Source organism: Camarhynchus parvulus, chromosome 2 (assembly GCF_901933205.1).
Source record: "Camarhynchus parvulus chromosome 2, STF_HiC, whole genome shotgun sequence".
NCBI lineage: Eukaryota > Metazoa > Chordata > Aves > Passeriformes > Thraupidae > Camarhynchus > Camarhynchus parvulus.
Window position 1 is genome coordinate 150,882,975 of NC_044572.1, and position 23,787 is coordinate 150,906,761.

Here is a 23,787-nt window from a genome sequence, read left to right on the forward strand (position 1 = left end):
GAAGGCTCATTCCCAATTTCAGGCTCCTCCCAGGCCGATCCCGACTCTTCTCCCGATCCTTATCAATAATCTGGATATCCTTATCAATAATCTGTGGAGCCGGGCCGGTTTTGCATGGAGAAGGATTTTGGGGAGACCTCAGGACACTTTTCCAAAACCAAAGCTGGGTTTCCAAACCGGTCGGGTTTTTGGTTGGAACTGGTTTTGCTTCCTGTGATCATCTCCGTGCGATTTTATCCGTTGGGATTTCTGGGAATGCAGTCGTAGCCCCGTTCTTGTGGGAGTCCTTGACGCCCGTTTTGGGAATTATTTGTTTGGGTTGAGTTTTCCAGATTATGCCGGCTGTTCCGAGGCCAGGTTGGGTGGGAACGTCTGGCTTGAGGACACAAACCGGGCCCGTGTGGAGATTCCAGGAAAGACCTTACACATGGAATGGTTTGGGTTGGAAGGGTCCTGAAAACCATCCAGTTCCATCCTCTTTCCATGGGCAGGGCCACCTTCCACCATCCCAGGTTGCTCCAAGCCCCATCCCACCCAGCCTGGAATATTCCAGGGATGAAGCATCCACAGATGCACCACCCTCACTGTAAAATTCCTCCTTCAATCCAACAAATCTGTTGGGCCAAGCAAAATCCGTAAGGATTTCCCTTAAAAACCTTGGGAAAACACCAGGGGCCACGCTCCGTCGCATCCCTGCCCGCGGGAAGCCGGGATAGCCGGAATTCCTGGTTAAATATTAACCAGGAATCAGCTGGGAATCCTGCCCTGGCTGATTCCAGAGGATGCTCGTTAACGCCGGAATCTCAGCTGGTGGTTTTTAATTATTCCCAAAAACTCGGCTCGTCCCGGAAAAGCGAGCGCGGCCGGCTCGGCCATCCCTGGGAATGTCCAACTGCCGCTCCATCCTCCCGCGGATCCCTGAGGAAATTCCCTGCCCGGCTCCCCCCAGTCGGAATATTTGGGATGGGTTCGCTCATCCATCAACTCCAAACCTCGCTGGAGATGGATGGGAGGAGGCCTGGAGATCGTTTGCATGGGGATAATTAACGCTGACGGGAAATGGAACAGCGGGAAAAACGATGGATGGAAACCGATGGATTGGGAAGATGTTGGGAGCAAAAAATTCTGAAAAATTCCAAGAAAAATCCACCCATTTTCGGATGAGCCAAAATAAAGGATGGAGGAGCATGTGGAGCTTGATGCTGGCACCTGGAACAGAAACCTGGGAATCCAGCGGAAATTCCATCCTGGAGGGGTGTGGAGGAGCTGTTGGTCCATCCCACGTGGGGAATTCCGGTGTCCATTGGGTTTGACAATCCCATTTTGGTCAGAATTTTTGGGATGGATTCGCTCATCCATCAACTCCAAAACTCGCTGGAGATGGACGGGAGGAGGCCTGGAGCTCGTTTGGATGGGGATAATTAACGCTGACGGGAAATGGAACAGCGGGAAAAACGATGGATGGAAACCAAGCCATGGCTCCAATGGATTGGGAAGATCTTGGAAGTGACAACACTGAAAAATTCCAAGAAAAATCCACCCATTTTCAGGCTCAGCGAAATTAAAGGATGGAGGAGCATGTGGAGCTTGATGCTGGCACCTGGAACAGAAACCTGGGAATCCAGAGGAGCGAGAATTCCATCCTGGAGGGGTGTGGAGGAGCTGTTGGTCCATCCCACGTGGGGAATTCCGGTGTCCGTTGGGTTTGACAATCCCGTTTTGGCCATGACCAGGTTCCAGTGGAGTTTTTAGATGGAAAAACCGACATTCCCACCAGATTTTCCCCAAGGATGCTGCTGTGCTGGATGGGGGTGGAGTGCTGGGAAGCAGATCCCTAGGGAAGGACCTTGAACAGCTCCAGGAATCTCCTGGAATCATGGAATGGTTTGAGTTGGAAGGGACCTTAGAGCTCATCCAGTTCCTGGGCAGGGACACCTTCCTCTATCCCAGATTGCTCCAGCCTGGCCTTGCGCACTTCCAGGGATGGGATCCGTCTGGATTCCGCCATGGATTTGGGGATCCATCTGGATTCCACCATGGATGTGGAGATCCATCTGGATTCTGCCACGGAATTGAGGATCCGTCTGGATTCTGCCATGGAATTGAGGACCCATCTGGATTCCCCCATGGAATTGGGGATCCATCTAAATTCCACAATGGATTTGGGTGTCCATCTGGATTCTGCCATGGATGTGGAGATCCATCTGGATTCCCCCATGGAATTGGGGATCCATCTAAATTCTGACACGGTTTTGAGGGTCCATCTGGATTCCTCCATGGAATTGGGGATCCATCTAAATTCCGACACGGTTTTGAGGGTTCATCTGGATTCCTCCATGGAATTGGGGATCCATCAAAATTCCAACATGGTTTTGGGTACAGCAGTGGGATCAGAGGTGATGCCTTTCTCTCGGGAATCCTGGAGGAGGAGCAGGAGCAGGAGAAGGAGGAGGAGGAGGAGGAGGAGGAGGAGGAGGAGGAGCAGGAGCAGGAGCAGGAGCAGCAGGAGCAGGAGGAGGAGGAGGAGGAGGAGGAGGAGGAGGAGGAATTCCATTCACATGCGCTGGTGAGGAAAAAGGGATTAGGCAATTCCACACAGCCGTCCGTAATTCCAGGGCTAAATCCCATTAAAATCAGCTTTGACAGAAGCTTAATTTTATTGCCTCCTTGCTCCACTAAAATTTTGGAGCTTTATCCTATTAGGAAGATTTGTTTCTTTTCCCTCTTTTTTTCCTCCCGAAACCAACACCAGATCCGAATTTTATTAATGGGAGACATGGGGGGATTTTAGGGATGGTTTTTTTGGAATAAAGTTACTTCTCCAGACATCTTCTGGAGAAATATTTGCTCTGTTTTCCAAACATGACCGAATCCGAGCACATTCCCAGCAGGAAGGGCTGTTAAGGCAAAAATAATTTTCCTGCGCTCATTTGCAGCGGGATTGGATAATATTGGAAACACGACTATCAATACCTGGTTTTTGGGAAGTGTTGGAGGGTCTTGGCATGGATTCATGGATCCCTTGGAAAAGTGTGGAGCCAAAAATACGGATCCAGAGTGGGTTTGGTCCTACAGGAGCGGCTTCAAGTCCTTGAATCCCACAAAATCCTTCCTGGACTCCAAGTTTGGATTCCTGAGTTTGAATTCCCAAGTCTTCACTGAACCCCACCGAGTCCGAAAATCAGTTTGGAAATTCCATCTCAGACTTCCAGATGGTTTTTTTTCCCATGTTTTCTCTTGGAGTGGGTTGGTGGTGTGACCTTCTCCGTCTTCCAGGAACAAGAGCTCTGCAGGCTCAGATTTAGATGAAAATGTGGCAAAAATGGGGGTTTGGGGGATTTTCCTCTTCCCATATTGTTTCTGACCATCCGAGGTTGTGGAAGAGCGGGAGCAGCACTTGGAAAGGGTGGGATGGAGCCGGGAGATGTTTGGGATCTGCTCAGATGTTTTAGGGGAAAATTTGGTCTTTGAAGGGTTGAAAATGAACCTGGAGACCACGGCCATGGGTGGCTTTGGACATCATCCGGCCAACAACTCAAAATAAAAACTCAACGACTCCAAGCTGGAGCAGGTCCCGGGAGCAGATCCAGGCCAGGTGGATCCCGTCCTGATGGGATTCATCTCCGTAAATCCCAGAGGAGACGTTGCTGTCTCCGTTGGTAACTCCTCCTCTGCCATTCCTGTTTTCCAGCTCGTCGCCTTCCGGAGTGTTCGAGAAGGAATACGACATTTATCGGGATTACAGCGCGGAAGGACAACTCCTGCACTACAGGTAGATGGAATTTCCCTCCAGGATCGGGGTTGGGATGGGTGGGGCAGTGAATGTCACCGATGTTTTATTCCCGAAGGATTTTCCAATCCTTCTCCTTGTCCCTTCCCTTCGTGTGTTGACCTTCACGTCTTTGAGGAACTCCAGAACTCCTCAAGGAACCCAAAAAGTCCTCAGTGAACCCCAAAAGTCCTTCTTGAACCCCCCAAGTCCATCTGGGACCCCAAATCCTCACAGAACCCAAATATCCTCACTGATCCCCAAAATTCCTTCTTGAAACCCAAATCCTCGCTGAACCCCAAAATCCTCACTGATCCCCAAAATTCCTTCTTGAAACCCAAATCCTCACTGAACCCCAAAATCCTCACTGATCCCCAAAATTCCTTCTTGAACCTCCCCAAATCCTTCTTGAATTCCCCAAGTCCTCACCGAACCCCAGAAGTCCCCGTTGGACCCCACCAGGTCCTCGTGAAACCCCAAAAATCCAAGACAAGGATAAGACCGGATTTTGGGGATTTACGGAGTCACTTCTGGCCTGGCTGCTCCGGGTTTTGATGAAACCCCAAATTCCTGGATTTTTTCAGGAGTTGGGGATGAGTGGAGGCACCTCCAGCTCTTCCTTTTGCTTTCCGTGTTGGGAAGGGTGACCGGGAAGGCCGCGATGCTCCTCGTCCCTTTTCCCGGCACGTTTTCCAGCTTTTCCAAGCTGGTCTCCATCACATTCCATGGAATTCACCGCCGCTGAGTGACCTCCTGGGAAGCATCGGAATTAATTTCCACTTTAGGAAGAGAGGGGAAAAAATTCCAAACTTTCCAGGAGGGAGAACCAGCAGGGCGATGGGATCGGGGTTTTATCCTCGTTGGCCGAATGTTCTCCATGAATCCATGATCCCACCCAGGAGCTGGGCGGGTGCAATTCCCAGGAAGGGTGGGAAGGAGCGAGAATTGGGAAGTTTGGTTGGGAATCAGGGATTGGCAGGGGGAGCCAAGCCAGAATCCAGTGGGATTTGTCAGTGACAACGCGGATTTGGGCTGGTGGCAATTAAAAGCTTTGGTGTCACCGCACTCCTGAGCTGGAGACGCCTCCGTCTTCCCAATCCCACAAAAACCCACGGAGCAGCCCTGGCCGCCCTTCCCCCAGCCAGCCAAGGAGCTAATTAGCAGCTTTGCTTAATTAGCTGTGAGTGGACGTGCTTTGGTTTAACCCCGTGAGCGCCACGAGCTGGAATCGGAGCTCGTGATGGATTCCTGTCAATGGGATTAATTGTGAGGGGGGGAAATTAATCGTGGAATCGTGGAATGGGTTTGGGTGGGAGCTCCAAGATCGTCCAGTCCCACCCAAACCATTCCAAGGGCAGGGACACCTTCCAATATCCCAGGTTGCTCCAAGCCCTGTCCAACCTGGCCTGGGATGGAAGTGCCGTGGTGCTCCAGGACCTCTGGACAGGGATTGGGAAGTCTCTGGTTGTCCCAGCATGGAGATGAAGAATTTGGAGCAGGATGGGACCCAAGCAGAGCTTCAAAGATCCACCATGGAGTGGGATGAGCCCCCAAACGCTTCCAGTGGAGCTGCCACAGCTCCCTCGCTTCCAAACCCCTTTGTGAAATGATCCCGGACATCCCAGGATCAGCTGGAAAATCAGCTGATTTCCAATATCCCAGGTTGCTCCAAGCCCTGTCCAACCTGGCCTGGGATGGAAGTGCCGGGTGCTCGCAGGGCTGGGAGACCGTGGGACAGGATTGGGAGGGGCCTCTGGGCCTCCGTGTCCCAGCATGGAGATGAAGAATTTGGAGCAGGATGGGACCCAAGCAGAGCTTCAAAGATCCACCATGGAGTGGGATGAGCCCCCAGACGCTTCCAGTGGAGCTGGCACAGCTCCCTCGCGTCCAAACCCCGTTTGTGGACATTCCAGGATCAGCTGGAAAGTCAGGCCTGCAAGCCAACAGCCTTCCCAGGTCTTTCCAACCCTCTTTTCCTCGAGCCTGGCACTAATTCCAGAGGTTTTCCTGTGGAAAATGGCAGAGGGACACAGGATTGAGCCCCACAAATCGTCCGTGGTTCTCTGGTGGGTGGGAAAGCGTGGTGAGACCCCGGTCATGGTTCCTGCCCTCCTCAGGGCTTCAAAGATCCACCATGGAGTGGGATGAGCCCCCAGACACTTCCAGTGGAGCTGCCACAGCTCCCTCACTTCCAAACCCCGTTTGTGAAACGATCCTGGAGGTTTGGGTTTGGGTGGGAGCTCCAAGATCGTCCAGTCCCATCCAAAACTTTCCAAGGGCAGGGACACCTTCCAATATCCCAGGCTGCTCCAAGCCCGTCCCAACCTGGCCTGGGATGGAAGTGCCGTGGTGCTCCAGGACCTTGGGACAGGGATTGGGAAGTCTCTGGTTGTCCCAGCATGGAGATGAAGAATTTGGAGCAGGATGGGACCCAAGCAGAGCTTCAAAGATCCACCATGGAGTGGGATGAGCCCCCAAACGCTTCCAGTGGAGCTGGCACAGCTCCCTCGTGTCCAAACCCCGTTTGTGGACATTCCAGGATCAGCTGAAAAGTCAGGCCTGCAAGCCAACAGCCTTCCCAGGTCTTTCCAACCCTCTTTTCCTCGAGCCTGGCACTAATTCCAGAGGTTTTCCTCTGGAAAATGGCAGAGGGACACAGGATTGAGCCCCACAACTCATCCATGGTTCTCTGGTGGGTGGGAAAGCGTGGTGAGACCCAGGTCGTGGTTCCTGCCCTCCTCCATCCCCTCTGGAAAGGAGAAGCTGGAGAACTCCCAGATGTTGGGACAAAGTGTTGGATCAAGGTGGCTCGTGGAGAGCAGCCGGATCTTGAGTGAGAAATCCCATGGGATTCAGCTGGGGATCCTCACCCATGGAATCATCGCCACCTCCTGGTGGGTCACCTCAGGAGCTGCAGCAACGTCCTTGGGAGCAGGGAAGGATTTTTCCACTTCCTTGGAGATCCCGGACAACAATTCCCATGGGAGATTTTTCCAAATAATGAAGATTAATGGGTGTCATTAAGAGAATGAGGTTGTGCTCCGTCTGCCTGGAAGGCTTTTGTGAAATCCCATCATTTCCAATCCCTGCCCTCAACCCTTCCCCTCTTCATTCCCTCTGGATTTGGGGTCCCCGGAGCTGCTTCGTGTCCTCGTTCCATCGAGGGAGTTGAACTCTTCGCTAATCCAAAACCAATCAATCAATCAATCAGTCTTCCCATCGGGAAATCCGCTTGTTTGTGGGAGAATTCCCAAATTTCTGTCTTCATCCCGTGATTGCCTTGGCCAGTTAATGGACGGAAAGTCCAAGGCTGCTCAAGCTGAATTTTAGACCAAAAATCTTCAACGTTAAGGACTCTTTTCTCCCTTTCTCCTCCCGGCAGCAGGGGGGCACCAAAGTTCTCCAAATCCATCATTCCAGGCTTTGGAGCTGGAGAAGGTGCTCCATTGTGTTCCAGCTCTTTGTGGAGAGTTGGGATGTCCAATCCATGAGCAGGGAGAATCCTGGAATTCTTCCGTGGGCGCTCTAGGAGACCAGGATGGCGGCTGCTTCACCTGCGCGGGATCCTTGGCTTGCTCTTCCTCCATTTCTCCTGGACCTCCACACCCAGGAATGTTTGAAGAGTTCTTCAATCTTCTCGCGGTCAACAGGAATCACTTTACAGTGAAGGAATCAGGGAAAAAAGGAGAGAATTAGGGTTGGCTCCCAAAAATCCTGGCACCACCTTTCGGAGCTCCACAGAACCTCCCGTGGAGGCACCTGAGGTGGTTTCGGAGGTGGGTTGGTGTCTGCCAGGGTTTACGAGGTGGTCGTGGTCATGAGGCCACCTCTGTTTTGGGACGCAGACGTAATTTGCCGAAAAATTGTAATTTTCCAGGTGTTTTCACCTCTTGGCTCCCGCAGGAGTTTTTGGATTCATCCTCCATGGTTGGAGGTTCAGTATCCAAATGGTTCAGTGTCCAAATCCTGCCCTGGCCATGTTCAGCCCTTCTCCATCAGGATTTGTTGTCCTAGCGCCACGTGGGTTCAGGGAATGGCTGCAATTTGGCAGAGTTCTGTAAATCCAGGCCCAAAATTCAGGAATAGACTTGAGGGGGTTTGGAGAAACCCAGGAAGGAGGTGAGGAACCACCACGCCAGATTTTGAGCATGGTTCCGACCGTGAGTTCATAAATGTGACCATTCCTGATTTTTAGAGGTCAGTGTGACCATTCCTGATTTTTAGAGGTCAATCCATTTCCTTGGAAGTGAGGAAGAGGAGCAGAACTGACACCAGTGATTCCCTAGGGAGCCATGAGATGAAAATCCCATCTTTTGGGGAAAAAAAGGGATGAGGGTTGATGGTTGCTCTTGGTGGTATCACAGTGGTGGGACCTCCTGGGCTGGGCTTTCTGCCCAAGCCTCATCCAACCTGGCCTTGGACACTTCCAGGATGGAGCAGCCAAAGCTTTTCTGGGAATTTCATCCTCAGGGAAGAATTCCTTCCCAAAATCCCTGCTAATCGTGCCCTCTGGAAGCCATTCCCTGTGTCCCGTCAGGCTGGAGACACCAAGAGGAGGAAAAGCTTCAGAGCAGGGAATGGGCTCCGGGGGATGTGAAATCCACTCGGAATAGGCAAGAGCTAAAAAAAAAATAAAATCACCATATTTGGAACTCTTTGTGGCGCTCCCGGAGCCAGCAGGAATGAGCAGATTCCCTATTGATCGGCTATTTTGGGAAATGTCACTTCTGGTCTTTTGTTCTTCCCAGCTGATTCCTCAGAGCCACAAAGGCTCTTCTGTGCTCCTTTCCCAGCATTCCCTCCTCCCTCTCCAGTCTGGAAAGATCTCCTCTTGTTTTCGGTGACATTTGGATTTTGGGAACGAAGCTATTTTTGGGGGATGGCTTTAATTGGGATGAGCAGCCCCCATTGGCTCCCGGGAATTTGGTGTTCGTTCCCGGTTCGGTTGTGTTGGTCTTGTGCTTCCTCCTGGTGGGTTCCTGATGGGATTGATCCTGGAGAAACTCAGTGGAGACCCCCCCGGCCATCATGGATGTCCCAAACCAAGAGGACAAAGATGGGTGGGGAAGGTCCACCCTGAGCTGACCTTCAGCAAGGTCAACCTGACCTTCATCCAAGGAGTGATCATCCAAATTCATTTTGGTGTTCCCTCATCATGGACATCCCATAAAATCCTTTGGTTATGGATCCGTGGCCTCCAACGTCCCGACCTGACCAATCCCACCCAAACAGCTGCCAGAAAACGGCAAAAATTCACCTTCCTGATGAATTTTTCATTTCATTTTTGGCCCCGCTTCTCCTGAAAAAAAAGTTGGAATGGGATGGTGAGGGATGGGATGGGTCGTTATCTCCCTCTGGTCTTGATCAGCTTCCGTGGTGTTAATTAGTGCCGATGCCGCCGGAGCAGCAGAAGATCGGAGATGTTCCACGGAGAGATTTGGTGTTGAGGTCCTGGAGCTAAAGGTGATCCCACAGCGCCATCCGGAGACAGGGATCGGACAATTTTGGACAAATAAGAATTTTTTTTTTTAGTGGTATTTTGATGGGTATAATCCTTTGGGAACATTTTAGTTGGAGAATGGAATTGTGTGTGTGGAGGTCGTGGACATCCACCAAACCAAGATTTGATGTCAACAGAATTTGGGCTTCAACATTCCCGTCGCTCCAAAATCCCCACAGAAAGACCAAACTGGATTTTCCTCCTCGTGGATATCCCGTGGTTTGTGTTGTGTCCATCAAATCATCCGGGAAAAACTCGATCCTGGCGCTCACCTTCTTCCCAAAATATCCGTTTTATTGCCCAAATTATGCAAATTTCACCTCGCTCGTTCCGGTTTTTCTAGGAATCAGCTTCAACCAATCAAAAGGCTTCCTAAAAAAATGAACTCCAAGGAGGAAGTGATGCTTCCAAAAGATGGGAAAAGGAATTGGAAGTGCAGAAGAAGGGTTGGATTGGAAGTGTGGAAGAAGGGTTGGAGAGGCCACGGTGGGGTTGTGAGAACCCCAAATCCCACAAAATTTAAAAATTTGAAATTTTAAAATGTAGAATTTAAAATTCCAGCCCAAGCCCCGGGATTATTAAATATATGGAATTCCATGGAATTCCATGTCAGTTTTTTGGGAACAGCACTACTCGCTGGCGAAGAGCAGCGAAACCTTAGGGATGGAGGATTTCAGGATTTCACCACGCAGCTTCATTTGATTTCAAATTAACATAAAATACGAGCTTTCTCGTGATTATAGAGGCTGGGTTCCTGTCCTGAGGGCGTTTTCCCAGCTGGAAAATTTCGGATGGATCACGGGAGGCTCCAGGTGGAATCCTGGATGTCCTCAGGCTCTGCTGCTCACCTTTCCCTGCTTTTTTGCACGGAGATTTTCGTGCTGCCAGAGCGGCACCGGGCACCGTGCCAGGGTTTTTTCCTGATCCCGGAATTCCCAGCGGGATGTGCTCGGAGCAGGCGGTGCCCAGCTGGGAGGGAAGAGGGGCCGGGCTGTTTTCCTCGTTGTCCTCATTCCCATCCCAGTTTAGCCCTGGAAAAGGGAATTTTAATCTCAGGTGGAAGGCGGAGGGTGAGGATGCTCCCAAATCCCACGGCCGGGGGAGGAAGGTGAGGAAGAGCAAGGCGGGAATTTGGGATTTGGGGAATTTGGGGTGGTGGGGGTGCCCAAGGATCTTTTGCTTTTCCTGGAGAATCCTGCTGCATTCTGATATTTGAATTATTCAAATCCAGGGGTTTTTTCCCCAGGGAGGGGAAAATCCACTTAATCCCAGCTCTAAATTTTAATCTTCACCTGCAAAGTCTAAATAACTCCGGAGCAGGGGAAGAAATCTTGGAAAAATGCACAGTTTGGGTCAGTTTTGGAAATATTCTTGTTCATAAACTTCACGTCGCCGCCTCATTCCATCAAAAACCAAATAATTTTGGTTTAAAAGAACGAAATATAGTTTTAAATAATTCTGCTTAAACCCAGCTGTGATTTATTCCCTCAGTCCCACCTTGATGGAGTGGGGCTGCCCCTCAGCTCCCTTAAATCATCAGGAATGTGAAAAATCCATAATTTTGGTTGTTCTCGTGGGATTTTAAGGAATTTTGAGCTGCGCATGGTCGAAATTCTAGCTGGAATGAATAATTATATGCAAATGAGGGGGGGGATCTGCAGGTGTGGGGTCTCTCCAGAAAAAAACAATGGGAAGCAAAGGAATTCCCGGATGAGGGATCCAGGTTTCTCCTCTCCATCGTTGACTTCCCAAAGGTTGGAAGAAGATCAAGGAGGAGGCACTGGAGCAGGGAAGGAAATTTAGGAGAACATGGAAAAATCCTGCCCCAAACCAGGTGGAAATTATGTGGGAATCACACAAATTTCCAAAGAAATGGATTTCTTGGATAGGAGACAACGGAGGGATTTGGGAAGCGGTTTTGTCATGGAAATGTACAGAGCACAAAAAAATCTTCCCCACGCGGAGAAAACAGCAGGGAGAACGCGGTGCCAAGCCAGAAATAACAGGAATACTTGGAATTTCTGCCGGATGCCCCGTGCCAGCATCCCTTGAATTTCTTGGAGCGGCCGCCCCGCTCGTGGGCAGCGATTTCAGCCCCAAAAATTGCCTTTTTGGGATTCCTTTTGTCGGCAGAAAATTCCATTTATTCCGTGGGGTGGTTTGTTTTTTTTTTGGAGGGGGGGCACTGACCATAATCCACGGAGCTTTCTGGAACATCGCTTCCCTTTATTTAATGTTTGGGATTGAAAGCTCGGCCTGGATGAGGTGATTTGACGGAAGCGCCGCTGCTCCGTTGGGGATTTTTCCTCGGATCCGCTGCTGCCAGATGGAATATTAATGCCAGCTGCAAAGCTGGGAATTAAGCGGTGGTTTCACCTGGTTTGAGTGAAAACACCTGGATTTAGGAGGGATTTGGGTTCGGGCGGGCGTGGGGAAAATGTGGAAACGTGGATTTCTGCAGGGAATTTCCGGATCATCTCATTCCAACCCTTTTCCATGGGCAGGGATATCTTCCACTATCCCAGATTGCTCCAAGTCCTGTTCAGCCTGGGCTTGGACACTTCCAGGGATGGGGCAGCCACAGATTCCCTGGGAATTCCAGTCCAGTTCCTCTGTGGCTCTTCTGTTTTTTTTCCTCACGATTTTTGGGATCTGTGTATAAAAATCAGGTCATTTGTGAGGATTAAAGACCTCCAGCTTTTCCAGAAGAAACATGGAGCCATCCAAGGTTTTTGTGTGTGGTTTGAGCAGGAAAAGCAGATTTTTCAGGAGCAGAGCAAGGTGGGAAGGGGCTTGGAGCAACCTGGGGTAGTGGAAGGTGCCCCAGCCCATGGCAGGAACTGGATGAGATTTAAGCACAAACCATTCCATGAATCCATGGTTTTGTGGTCGTGGATGGAATTTTGAGGGTCTGGAAGGGGCTCCATGAGGGGTTGAGATCCATCAAACCAAGGTGGAGGAGCCCAAACACATCCAGGTTTTCAGCAGCAAGAAGCTGGCAGGAGGCTCAAGTCCCCGGGAGCTCCAAAGGTGGAAAAGGAAGGAATAAATTGTTCCCAAATCCCTTGGAGCAAGGACAAGGTCGTGGACAAACAAGGAGAGACTGTGGAGCCTCCTGCAGGGAATTGTGTCTTTTTGTGGGAATTTTTCCCTCAAAACTCAGCGATTGAACTCACTCCACCTTTTCCTGGGGGACAGAAGGGACAAATGGCTGGGAATAAGCGAGAACTGGAGAGGGATGGACTGGGAGAGCAGACGGTGCCTCCGGCATCTTCTGTTCCAGCGTGGGATTGGTGACAGCATGTGCTTCCCTGTGCCTTGGGAACAGCAAATTCCAGCTCGGATCCCTCCTGTGAGCCGGGCAGCTCCACCAAATCCATCTTTGCTCTTCCTCCTGAGTGTCCCAAGGGCTTGGAACAGGGACAGAGGAGATGAACATCCACTGTGCCAGGGAAGAATTCCTCACAGGAGAATTTCTTCCCAATATCCAATCCCAAGGGCAGGGACGCCTTCCACTATCCCAGGTTGCTCCAAGCCCTGTCCAGCCTGGCCTTGGACACTTCCAGGGATGGAGCAGCCACAGCTTTTCTGGGAATTCCATTCCAGAGCCTCCCCACCCTCACAGCCGAGAATTCCTTCCTGTTATCCCACCCAACCCTGCCCTCTGGAAGTGGGAAGCCATTCCCTGTGTCCTATCCCTCCATGCCTTGTCCAAGATCCAACCCCATCCAATCCCTCCCACCTCCATCTCTCGAGCACTTGGGAATATCCATCCTCCAGGCTCAGGAGGTTTGGGACCAACAATTCCAAATTTTGGTGGAATTCTGACCTCCCCCTCAATGACGTTTCTCCCCACAGGACCTCATCCCTGCGATGGAACGCCGGCACCAAGGAGCGGATGCTGATCAAGGTGACGGATCGGGAGCCCAGCTTCCTCCTCCACCAAGGCAACGGCTACGCCCCGGAAAACCAACCCGGCTCCCGCTCCCGCCGGCCCTCGGGCGGACAACAGTCGCCCAACCTCCAAACCTTCTCCTCGGACGCCGACAACTCCGTCTTCTTCCCGGAGAGGAAGCAGTCGCCCTTCCTGAAGAGGGCCGAGCACGTGGGCAGCTGCTCGCCGCTGTTGGGCCGGGGCGATTCCTTCTGCTCGCCGCTCCAAGCCCAGCACCGCAAACATTCCAGCGAATCCCAGCCCTCGTCGCCCCGCTACGCCTACGAGCCACCGCTCTACGAGGAGCCCCCCATGGAGTACCAGGCTCCCATCTACGACGAGCCGCCCGTGGACATGCAGTACGAAGCCAGCGGCAGCTACAAGGCCGGCTCGCCGCAGAAATCGCCCATCCGCAAGCCTCACCCTTTCCTTCAGTCGCCCAAGCAAGGCTCCAACTCGCCCTACCAGCAGTTGGTGCTCACCAAGCAGAAATGTCCCGACCGCTTCATGAGCCTGGAATACAGCCCGGCGGCAAGGAATACGTCCGGCAGTTGGTCTACGTGGAGCAGTCGGGCTCCAGCCCCAAGATGAAGACGGGCTTGAGGCACAAATATTCCCCCAACCCCATCGGCGGCTCCTACTCGCTGCAGCACAGCCCCTGCCTGGTGCGGGACCAACGCCTGGAGATCAAATCAGGCGACTACAGCAGCATGGAGGGACCCGACTTCTGCCCCGGCCCCACGGGCGCCCAGGTGGCCCAGGGCGAGGACTCCATGTCGTGGTCCAGCCAGCAGGACACCTTGTCCTCCACCGGTTACTCGCCCTCCACCAGGAAGAGGAAAAGCCGGAAGCCTTCGGTGAACCACGACGCCAACGCCTCCTCCACGGACGGCTCGGGGGAGAGGGAGGTGTTGGGAGAGCTGGGTGAGGAACGAGCCGCGCCGGGGCCCACCAGGTCGCCGATGAACCGGACGGAGAGCAAGGCGGCCGAGGCGGAGGCGGCGCGGGGCTTCCCGGAGCCGTTCCTGGCGCAGGCGCGGCTGGCGTGGGAGGCGCAGCAGGCCCACTACCACATGAAGCAGAGGAGCAGCTGGGATTCCCAAAAGGACGGTTCGGGCTACGAGAGCGACGGAGCCCTGCCGCTGCCCATGCCGGGCCCCGTGGTGAGAGCCTTCAGCGAGGACGAGGCGTTGGCGCAGCAGGAGAACAAGCACTGGAAGAGGAACACCTTCGAGAAGCTGGGCTTCCCCCAGATCCTGCTGGAGAAGAGCGTCTCCGTCCAGACAAACTTGGCCTCCCCCGAGCCATACCTGCATCCATCTCAGGTAACGCCCTTGGGAAGGTTCTCGGTTTTGGGGGTCTTCGCTGCGTGGTCGATCCTGGTTGAAGGTCCTTCTCCTCCAGTGGGATGGTCCCTGGGATGATCCCACACCAGGATTGGGCACGGGGATCTCTGTGTCAGGGTGGCCTCAGCTCTGTGCTGTGGCTTCTCCTGCCTCGGTGTGGGGCAGATCCGGGATCCACGCAGCTCCCAGGAGGTTCCTGAGTGCCCATCCCTGACCCCTCAGGGAAGCTGGTCCTTTGCAAGGTGGTCCTGCAAAGTTGGTCCTTGCCAAGGTGGTCCCTCAAAGATGCTGGTCCTTGCCAAGGTGGTCCTGCAAAGTTGGTCCTTGCCAAGGTGGTCCCTCAAAGATTTTGGTCTTTGCCAAGGTGGTCCCTCAAAGTTGGTCCTTACCAAGTTGGTCTCCTTTAAAGTCGGTCCTTATCAAGGTGGCCCCTCAAAGAAGGTGGTCCCACAAAGATGTTGGTCCTTGCCAAGGTGGTCCCTCAAAGTTGGTCCTTGGCAAGGTGGTCCCTCAAAGATTTTGGTCTTTGCCAAGGTGGTCCCTCAAAGAAATTGGTGCTTGCCAAGGTGGTCCCTCAAAATTGGTCCTTAGCAAGGTGGTCCTTTAAAGTCAGTCCTTACCAAGGTGGTCCCTGAAAAAAGTTGGTCCTTGCCAAGGTGGTCCCTCAAAGTTGGTCCTTGCCAAGGTAGTCCTTCAAAGAAGTTGGCCCTTAGCAAGGTGGTCCCTCAAAGAAGTTGGCCCTTAGCAAGGTGGTCCCTCAAAGAAGTTGGTTCTTGGCAAAGTGGTCCCTCAAAGAAGTTGGTTCTTGGCAAAGTGGTCCTTCAAAGTTGGCCCTTGCCAAGGTGGTCCTTCAAAGATTTTGGTCTTTAGCAAGGTGGTCCCTCAAAGAAGTTGGTCCTTGCCAAGGTGGCCCCTCAAAGATGTTGGTCATCAGCAAGGTGGTCACTCAAAGATGTTGGTCATTGGCAAGGGGATCCCTCAAAGATGTTGGTCCTTGCCAAGGTGGTCCTTCAAAATTCAATCTTGCCAAGGTGGTTCCTCAAAGATGTTGGTCCTTGCCAAGGTGGTCCTTCAAAATTCAATCTTGCCAAGGTGGTCCCTCAAAGAAGTTGGTCCTTGCCAAGGTGGTCCTTCAGAATTGGTCCTTACCAAGGTGGTCCCTCAAAGTCGGTCCTTGCCAAGGTGGTCCCTCAAAACTTTGGGACATAAGAGCCACCAGTTTTCCAGAATTTGTTTCCCAGGGCTGTGGGCTGCCTCCAGCCCTGAACTCCCATTCCAGAGGAGACCCTGAGGCTCTGACCTGGAATTGCTGGAGCTGGTGCACCCCATGTGCCCAATTCTGGCCCATCAGATGCTTCCCTGGTTCTTGGATTTCCTCCATCAGCTTCTGGATGTTCTCCATCAGTCCCTTCCCCTCCCGGGAAAGGCTGTCAGGGCTTCCAAAAACCCGGTGATGGCACCACCTGGAAAACTTCCTGGAAGATGGAATTTGGAGTCAACAGGAAGGAGACCCTGGACATGGACCCGGGAAACAGCAAATCATCTGGAAAATTCCTTTTTTGTCCATGGAAATCGGTGGAGCGCTGCATCCAAAGGCAGCAGAAGAAGATTCCTGAAGCACAAGGACTCCGTGCTGCACGGGGAGATCCAAACCCAAAGCTGGAGAGCTCCAGATCCACTTTGGATCTTCACGCCGAGAGAAGAAGATGCCACCGTTGGTGATCCCACACCTTCTTCACAGAGCTTGGGACGTGGTGGGAATCTTCTCCACACCCCAGAGGTTTCTGTCCTGGTGGTCCCATCTGTCGTCCTCAACCTCAGGGACACCAAGGTGGTGGGACACTGGCACCGGTTTCCCAGAGAAGCTGTGGGTGCCCCATCCCTGGAAGTGTCCAAGGCCAGGCTGGACAGAGCTTGGAGCAACCTGGGATCATGGAAGGTGTCCCTGGCCATTGGAACAGGATGACCTTGAAGGTCCCTTCCAAGCCAACCCCTTCCGTGGTCATGGCTGTGGTTGTCACCAGTGGAGTGTCCCCACTGAGGTGCATCCCAGCCCCACCCAGGTGGCTCCAGGATCTTCTCCTTTGAGGATTCCTGAATTCCTGAGGTGGCACCACGGTCACCCCATGGGACAGGCAGGAGGTCACGGCCATTTGAGGTTGACACCCAATGGTTCATCCCCTTCTTGTGGGCCAGGGCATCCCCCAAGCTCATTAAGGTGCTAATTAGAGCTAATTAGGGCTGAAGTTAATTTCCTATTGGCTCTGGCAGCAGAGGATCCATCACATTTCGCTTCTGGTGTCTCTCCCTGGCCTGACCATGCTCTCCTTGGCTGAAGAAGGTCGCAGTCCTCAACCAATGGGGTCATTTTCTTCTCTTGGTGGCTCTGGTCCAGCCCATGGATCAATTTTTGGAAGAGCCACGTCCCCAGCAGCTGCTAAGCGAGGGACCTTCGAGCATCTCCTGCATCTCCTCCCACTCAGGAAACCCCAGGCTGGAGGACACAGAAGGACCTTTGGGGTGAAGTGAGGTCCACAGGGACACCAGGGCTGGGTCCCTCGAGGGGTGAAGGGTCCCCATCCCATGTCCCTGCCATCGTCACTGTGGTCAGGATGGGAGTGGAGCAATGTCCATGGGAAGGTCTCGACACTGGAACAGGACGAGTTGCTGAAGGGACAAGAAACTTGAGTTGTTTGAAGAACTAGAAGTTCAGTAGAAGTTCAGCTGCCAGCAGCTCTGGTGGCTCTTTGGGTGGCTTCCTTGTCCCCTCCTGGATTTTCCTGCTCCTGGGTCTTTCCACCTTCTGCTTTTCTTCTGTTCCTCATCTGAAGCCCAACCCCGGAGTCCGTGGCAGCACTGGAGTCACCTTGCCCACGGACTCTGCTCAGGGCCACCAAGGTGGGGACAGCAGTGTCACCTCTGTCCTTCCCTGCCATGGCTCACGTCCCCAGGGCTCTCAAACCCAGGAGGTCTGGCCTGGATGTGCAGAAGAGATGATGAAGCCACCTTGGCTGGCTGCAGGAGCACAGAATTGTCCAGTTGTCCAACCCAATTGTCCCTCGTGGCCACCAGCTGTTGGGGTGTCCCTCCACCTCCTGGGGTGACATCCACACGCTGTGCTGGCGCCAGCAGCACAAGGACACTGGGGTCCTCTGGGTCCTTCCCAGCTGGCTGCTCTGCAGAGGTCAAGGTTAACTCCTGAGCATCTCCTGTCCCTCAGGATGTTCAGAAGGACCGTCCATGTTGCTCAGGGCTTGGAGGAGCCGCCGGCCTCCTCCTGTGGCCGCTGGAGAACCACCCTGGAAGGTGATTCTGGGTAGAGGGCATTTCCTGGGGGAGCCTCTTAAGGGTGGGTGTGTCCCCAAAGGACGGGTGGAACCCAAAGCCGCTCCCGCTTTGTGTCCCCCACGTTGCCACCAACTTCTGTCCAAGTGTGGAGAGAGCCCGGCCTGGCACCCGTTCCCACCGGTCCCCTCCCTCCCTCCTGATGCCAGTGGGTGCCACAGCCCGCCTTGGCCGCTGGCCACTCGTGCTCCACTTGGCCATGGTGGGACTGAGGAGAAGCTCCTCGGAGAGGACGAGGCTGGTGGAAAGACCTCTGAACGCTGCAACGGTTGGTTGGTTGATTGGTCGATTGATTTGTTGGTTGATTGATTGGTTTGTTGGTTGATTGGTCGATTGATTTGTTGGTTGATAGATTGGTTTGTTGGTTGATTGGTTGATTGATTTGTTGGTTGGTTGATTGGTTTGTTGGTTGATTGGTCGATTGATTTGTTGGTTGATAGATTGGTTTGTTGGTTGATTGGTTGGTTGGTTGGTTGATTGGTTAATTGATTTGTTGGTTGATTGATTGGTTTGTTGGTTGATTGGTTGGTTGGTTGACTTGTTGATTGATCATTTGGTTGGTTGATTGATTGATTGAGCCATTGGTTCATTGATTTATTGGCTGGTCAGTTTTTTGATCTGTTGCTTGATCAATCCATCCATCAATCAATCAATCACTCCATCAGCACTCCCACGGTTGATTGGTTTGCTGATTGATCTATTGGTTGATTGATTCAGCCATTGGTTGGTTGGTTCATTGGTTTTTTGGCTGCTTGGTTTGCTGGTTGGTTTCTTGGTTGATTGGTTTGTTGATTGATCATTTGGTTGCTGGGCTGATTGATTGATTGATTGATTGATTGATTGAGCCATTAGTTAGTTGGTTCATTGGTTTATTGGCTGGTCCATTTTTCGATCTGTTGCTTGATCAATTGATCAATCAATCAATCAATCATTCCCTCAGCACTCCCACAGTTGATTGGTTTGTTGATTGATCTATTGGTTGGTTGGTTGATTGATTGAGCCATTGTTTCATTGGTTCGTTGCCTGGTCCATTTTTTAACCTGTTGGTCAATCAGTCAATCAATCAATCACTCCATCAGCACTCCCATGATTGATTAGTTTGTTGATTGATCTGTTGGTTGGTTGATTGATTGATTGAGCTATTAGTTCATTGCTTCATTGCCTGGTCCATTTTTCTACCTGTTGCTCGATTGATCAATCAATCAATCGATCAATCACTCCATCAGCACTCCCATGATTGATTAGTTTGTTGATTGATCTATTGGTTGATTGATTGATTGACCCATTGTTTCATTGGTTCATTTGTTTATTGGCTGGACCATTTTTCGACCTGTTGCTCGATCAATCGATCAATCAATCAATCAATCATTCCATCAGCACTCCCATGATTGATTGGTTTGTTGATTGATCTATTGGTTGATTGATTGATTGAGCCATTGCTTCTTTGCCTGGTGCATTTTTCTACCTGTTGCTCAATCGATCAATCAATCGATCAATCATTCCATCAGCACTCCCATGATTGATTAGTTTGTTGGTTGATCTATTGGTTGATTGATCGATTGATTGATTGATTGAGCCATTGTTTCATTGGTTCATTTGTTTATTGGCTGGACCATTTTTCGACCTGTTGCTCGATTGATCAATCAATCAATCAATCAATCGATCACTCCATCAGCACTCCCATGATTGATTAGTTTGTTGGTTGATCTATTGGTTGATTGATTGATTGAGCCATTGTTTCATTGGTTCATTTGTTTATTGGCTGGACCATTTTTCGACCTGTTGCTCGATCAGTCGATCAATCAATCGATCGATCAATCACTCCATCGGCCCCGCCCGCCCCGCTGACCTGTCCCCTGTTGTCCGCAGTCCGAGGACCTGGGCGCCTGCGCGCAGTTCCAGAGCAGCCGGCAGACGCGGAACATGATGCCGAGCGCCAGCTGCGTCTTCCCCACGTTCAACCTGCGCAAGCCCTCCTCGGAGACGGACATTGAGAACTGGGCCTCCAAGCACTTCAACAAGCACACCCAAGGGCTCTTCCGGCGCAAGGTCTCCATCGCCAACATGCTGGCCTGGAGCAGCGAGTCCATCAAGAAACCCATGATCATGACCAACGACCGCAACGTCAAGAAGGAGGCGTGCGAGATCTTCAAGCTCATCCAGATGTACATGGGCGACCGGCGGGCCAAGACGGACCAGCTCAACGTGGCCTTGGAGATCGCCACCAAAGGTTGGAGCATGCAGGGGCTGCGAGACGAGCTCTACATCCAGCTGTGCCGGCAGACCACCGAGAACTTCCGTTACGAGAGCCTGGCCCGCGGCTGGGAGCTCATGGCCATTTGTTTGGCCTTCTTCCCGCCCACTCCCAAATTCCATTCCTACCTTGAAGGATACATTTACCGGCACATGGATCCGGTGAATGACACCAAAGGTAAGTGAGGAACCGCGGCCCGGTGGCTTCTGTGGTTGTCCTCGATGCCTGGAAGTGTTTCCAGGACAGGTTGGATGGGGATTGGCCAAGCTGGGATAGGGGAAGGTGTCCCTGGATGGTCTGGATTGTCCCTTCCAGCCCGAACCATTCCATGATTCCATGTCCCACCCCACTGATTCGGTTCCTTTCCTCTTGGATGAGTCTCCTCATGGAAAGGTGGATGAGGAATTCATCCAGAACATCTGGAAGTGCACCTGGCGCTGTGGGGCCTTTCCCACCCTTCTCCTTCCCAGAATCCAACAGCAACTGAGCTTTGACACCTTTGCTGTGGGATCAGCCTCACCTTCGCTCCTGGAATTTCTTCCAACCCAACCTTCAGAGGTCCCGTCATCCATCCAACCCAACCTTCAGAGGTCCCTTCCAACCCAAACCATTCCATGACTCAATGTACCAAGCTGTTGATCTGGTTCCTTTCCTCTTGGCTGAATCTCCTCGTGGAAAGGTGGATGAGGAACTCATCCAGAACATCTCCTGGAGGTGCACCTGGTGCTGTGGGGCCTTTCCCACCCTTCTCCTTCCCAGAAATCCAACAGGAGATCCAAGAGGAAATGAGCTTTGACACCTTTGTGGGATCAGCGTTGCCTCCACTCCTGGAACTTCTCCCACCCTCAGAAGTTCCTTCCAACCCAAACCATTCCAGGATTCCATGGTTTCCATCATTCCCACCTCCAGATGTTTCTTCTCCAGTAGCTTTGGATCCAAAATTCCATGATTCCATGGTTCCACCATCATTCCTGCCTCCAGATGTTTCTTCTCCAGTAGCTTTGGATCCCAAAAACATCTGGATGGAACCCAGAAGATTCCCATCTCCTGCGGTTTTAGGTCATGCCCAAAGGAGGAGACAGAAATTTGAGAAATTTGGGAATTTCAGGAGATCCTCTCCAGCCTTGGCATTGGTTGTCCCAAATCCTTCACCCTCCAGATGTCCCCATGAGTTGATGCCACCTCCCGGTGGGACATGGAAAAGGCGGGATTGGGAATTGTGGAGGATTTGGGGATTTTGGGTCCCAGATTTCTCCCGGGGTTCCGAGGTGTCCCTCAGCTCCTGGAGGGGACACCAGGAGATGATCCCACCCCAGATGGCCACGGAAGGTGGAGAAGACCCCGTGGGACAACCCGGGAATGTCAGGATGGGTCGGGTTGGTCCCATCAGAGGTGCCAAAGTCATTTCCCGCCAAAGGAGAGGCTCCGCCCCCAACTCCCCCCCAGCCAATCAGAGCCCTTCCCTGGGAATTCCCGAATTCCGCCCTCGTTCTGAGTTTTCCGTGATTTTCCCTGGAATTTCGTTGTCTTTGTGTTGATTGGTTTCCTTGTCGGTGTTGATTTGTTTTAATTTGCATTTTCGAGTCCATCTCATTTGGTTAAATTTGCATTTTCATTGCCATTTTAATCAGGTTTTTATTTCCATTTTATTTTTATTTTTTCCTTTTATTTTTGGTTTTAATTATAATTATAATTATAATTTTAATTTTAACTTTCATTTTCATTTTATTTCCTTTAATTTCAGTTTTACTTATTAATTTTTCTGTTCTTAATTTATATTTTAATTTATATCTTTAATTTCTTTTCATTTCCTTACTTTATTTTCCATTTTATCTTAGTTCCATGGTATTATTGTTTTTCACTTTTATTTCTTTTCATTATTAATTTGCACCTTTATTTCAATCTTCATTTTTTTAATCAATGATTTATTACCTATTTTATTTTATTTTCATTTTTTTATTTCTTTTCCATTAAACTTTGATACTTTTCTTAATTTTTTAATCCTTGTTTACTTGATTTTCTTTGATTTTATTTTAAATTATTTTAGTTTAATTTTATATTTCAGCTCTTTTTTTTCATTTAATTTTAATTTCCTTTTTCCTTTCAATGTCCATTGAATTTTTCCATTAATTTAATTTTGTTTTATTAAATTTTAATCTTATTTTCATTTCAATGTTTTAACTTCAGTTTGAATTTTAATTGATTTCAATTTTTCTTTTCATTTTATTTCAGTTCTTCATTTTAATTTTATTGTAATTTCAATTTTTATTTCAGTTTTAATTAGACCTTAATTTCTAATTTTCATTTCAATTTTTTTCCAAGTTTCATTTAATTTCAAATTTGATTTCATTTCAGCTTTTAAATTTTCATTTCATGTCAATTTTTAAGTGCCAATTCCCATTCCATTTCAAATTTTAATTCCAATTTTTATTCCAATTTTCAAATTTTAATTTTATTTCAATTTTCATTTCCAATTCAAGATTTCCATCTCAATTTCCACTTTGTTTTGAATTTCAATTTCAGTTTCAATTTCATTTATTTAAATTTCTAATTGTAATTTTAAATTTAATTTAAATTTTTGCTTTAATTTCAATTTTAATTGTAATTTTTAAATTTCGATTTTAATCTTTATATTTATTTCAACTTTTTTCAAATTCTATTTCTATTTAAATTTTTTTATTTAAATTTCAATTATAATTTTAAGTTTTTGTTTTAATTTTAATTTTAATTTCAATTCATTTTTTCAATTTATATCTAGATTTTTTCTATTTTAATTTCAATCATAATTTTAAATTTAATTTTTGTTTTAATCCCAATTTTAAATGCATTTTTAAATTTTTATTTTAATTATTTTTTAAATTTTTCATTTCAATATATATTTTAAATTTATTTTACTGTTTTGTTTTAATTTCAATTTTAATTTACATATTTTTTTAGGTTTTATTTAATTTCTTAAATTTAAATTTCAATTGAATTTTTTTCATTTAACATTTAATATTTCTAAATTTTAATTTCGACTTTAATTTCAATTTTAATTTCGATTTTAATTTCGATTTTAATTTTGATTTTAATTTTGATTTTAATTAATTTCGATTTTAATTTCGATTTTAATTTCGAATTTAATTTTGATTTTCATTTCGATTTTAATTTCGATTTTAATTTCGATTTTAATTTCGATTTTAATTTCGATTTTAATTTTTATTTCAATTTCAATTTTAATTTCGAATTTAATTTCGATTTCAATTTCGATTTTAATTTCGATTTTAATTTCGATTCTAATTTTGGTTTTAGTTTTGATTTCAATTTTGATTTTAATTTCGATTTCAATTTCGATTTTAATTTCTATTTCAGTTTCGATTTTAATTTTGATTTTAATTTTTATTTGAATTTCGATTTTAATTTCGATTTTGATTTCAATTTCGATTTTAATTTCGATTTTAATTTCGATTTCAATTTCGATTTTAATTTTGATTTTAATTTCGATTTTAATTTCTATTTTAATTTTTATTTTAACTTTGATTTTAATTTTTATTTTAATTTCGATTTCAATTTCGATTTTAATTTCGATTTTCATTTCGATTTCAATTTCGATTTTAATTTCTATTTCAATTTCGATTTCAATTTCGATTTTCATTTCGA

The 23,787-nt window shown here is 49.0% G+C and overlaps 1 protein-coding gene across 1 annotated transcript in view; it reads left to right on the plus strand.

Moving 5' to 3' along the window:
* The window catches only part of ARHGAP39 (Rho GTPase activating protein 39), a 110,798-nt gene that overhangs the window by 76,991 nt on the left and 10,020 nt on the right, over positions 1-23,787 (plus strand). Inside the window, 4 exon segments of the mRNA XM_030971504.1 lie at positions 3,692-3,772; positions 13,128-13,729; positions 13,732-14,528; positions 19,764-20,325. Coding sequence (XP_030827364.1) covers positions 3,692-3,772; positions 13,128-13,729; positions 13,732-14,528; positions 19,764-20,325 — 2,042 coding nt within the window.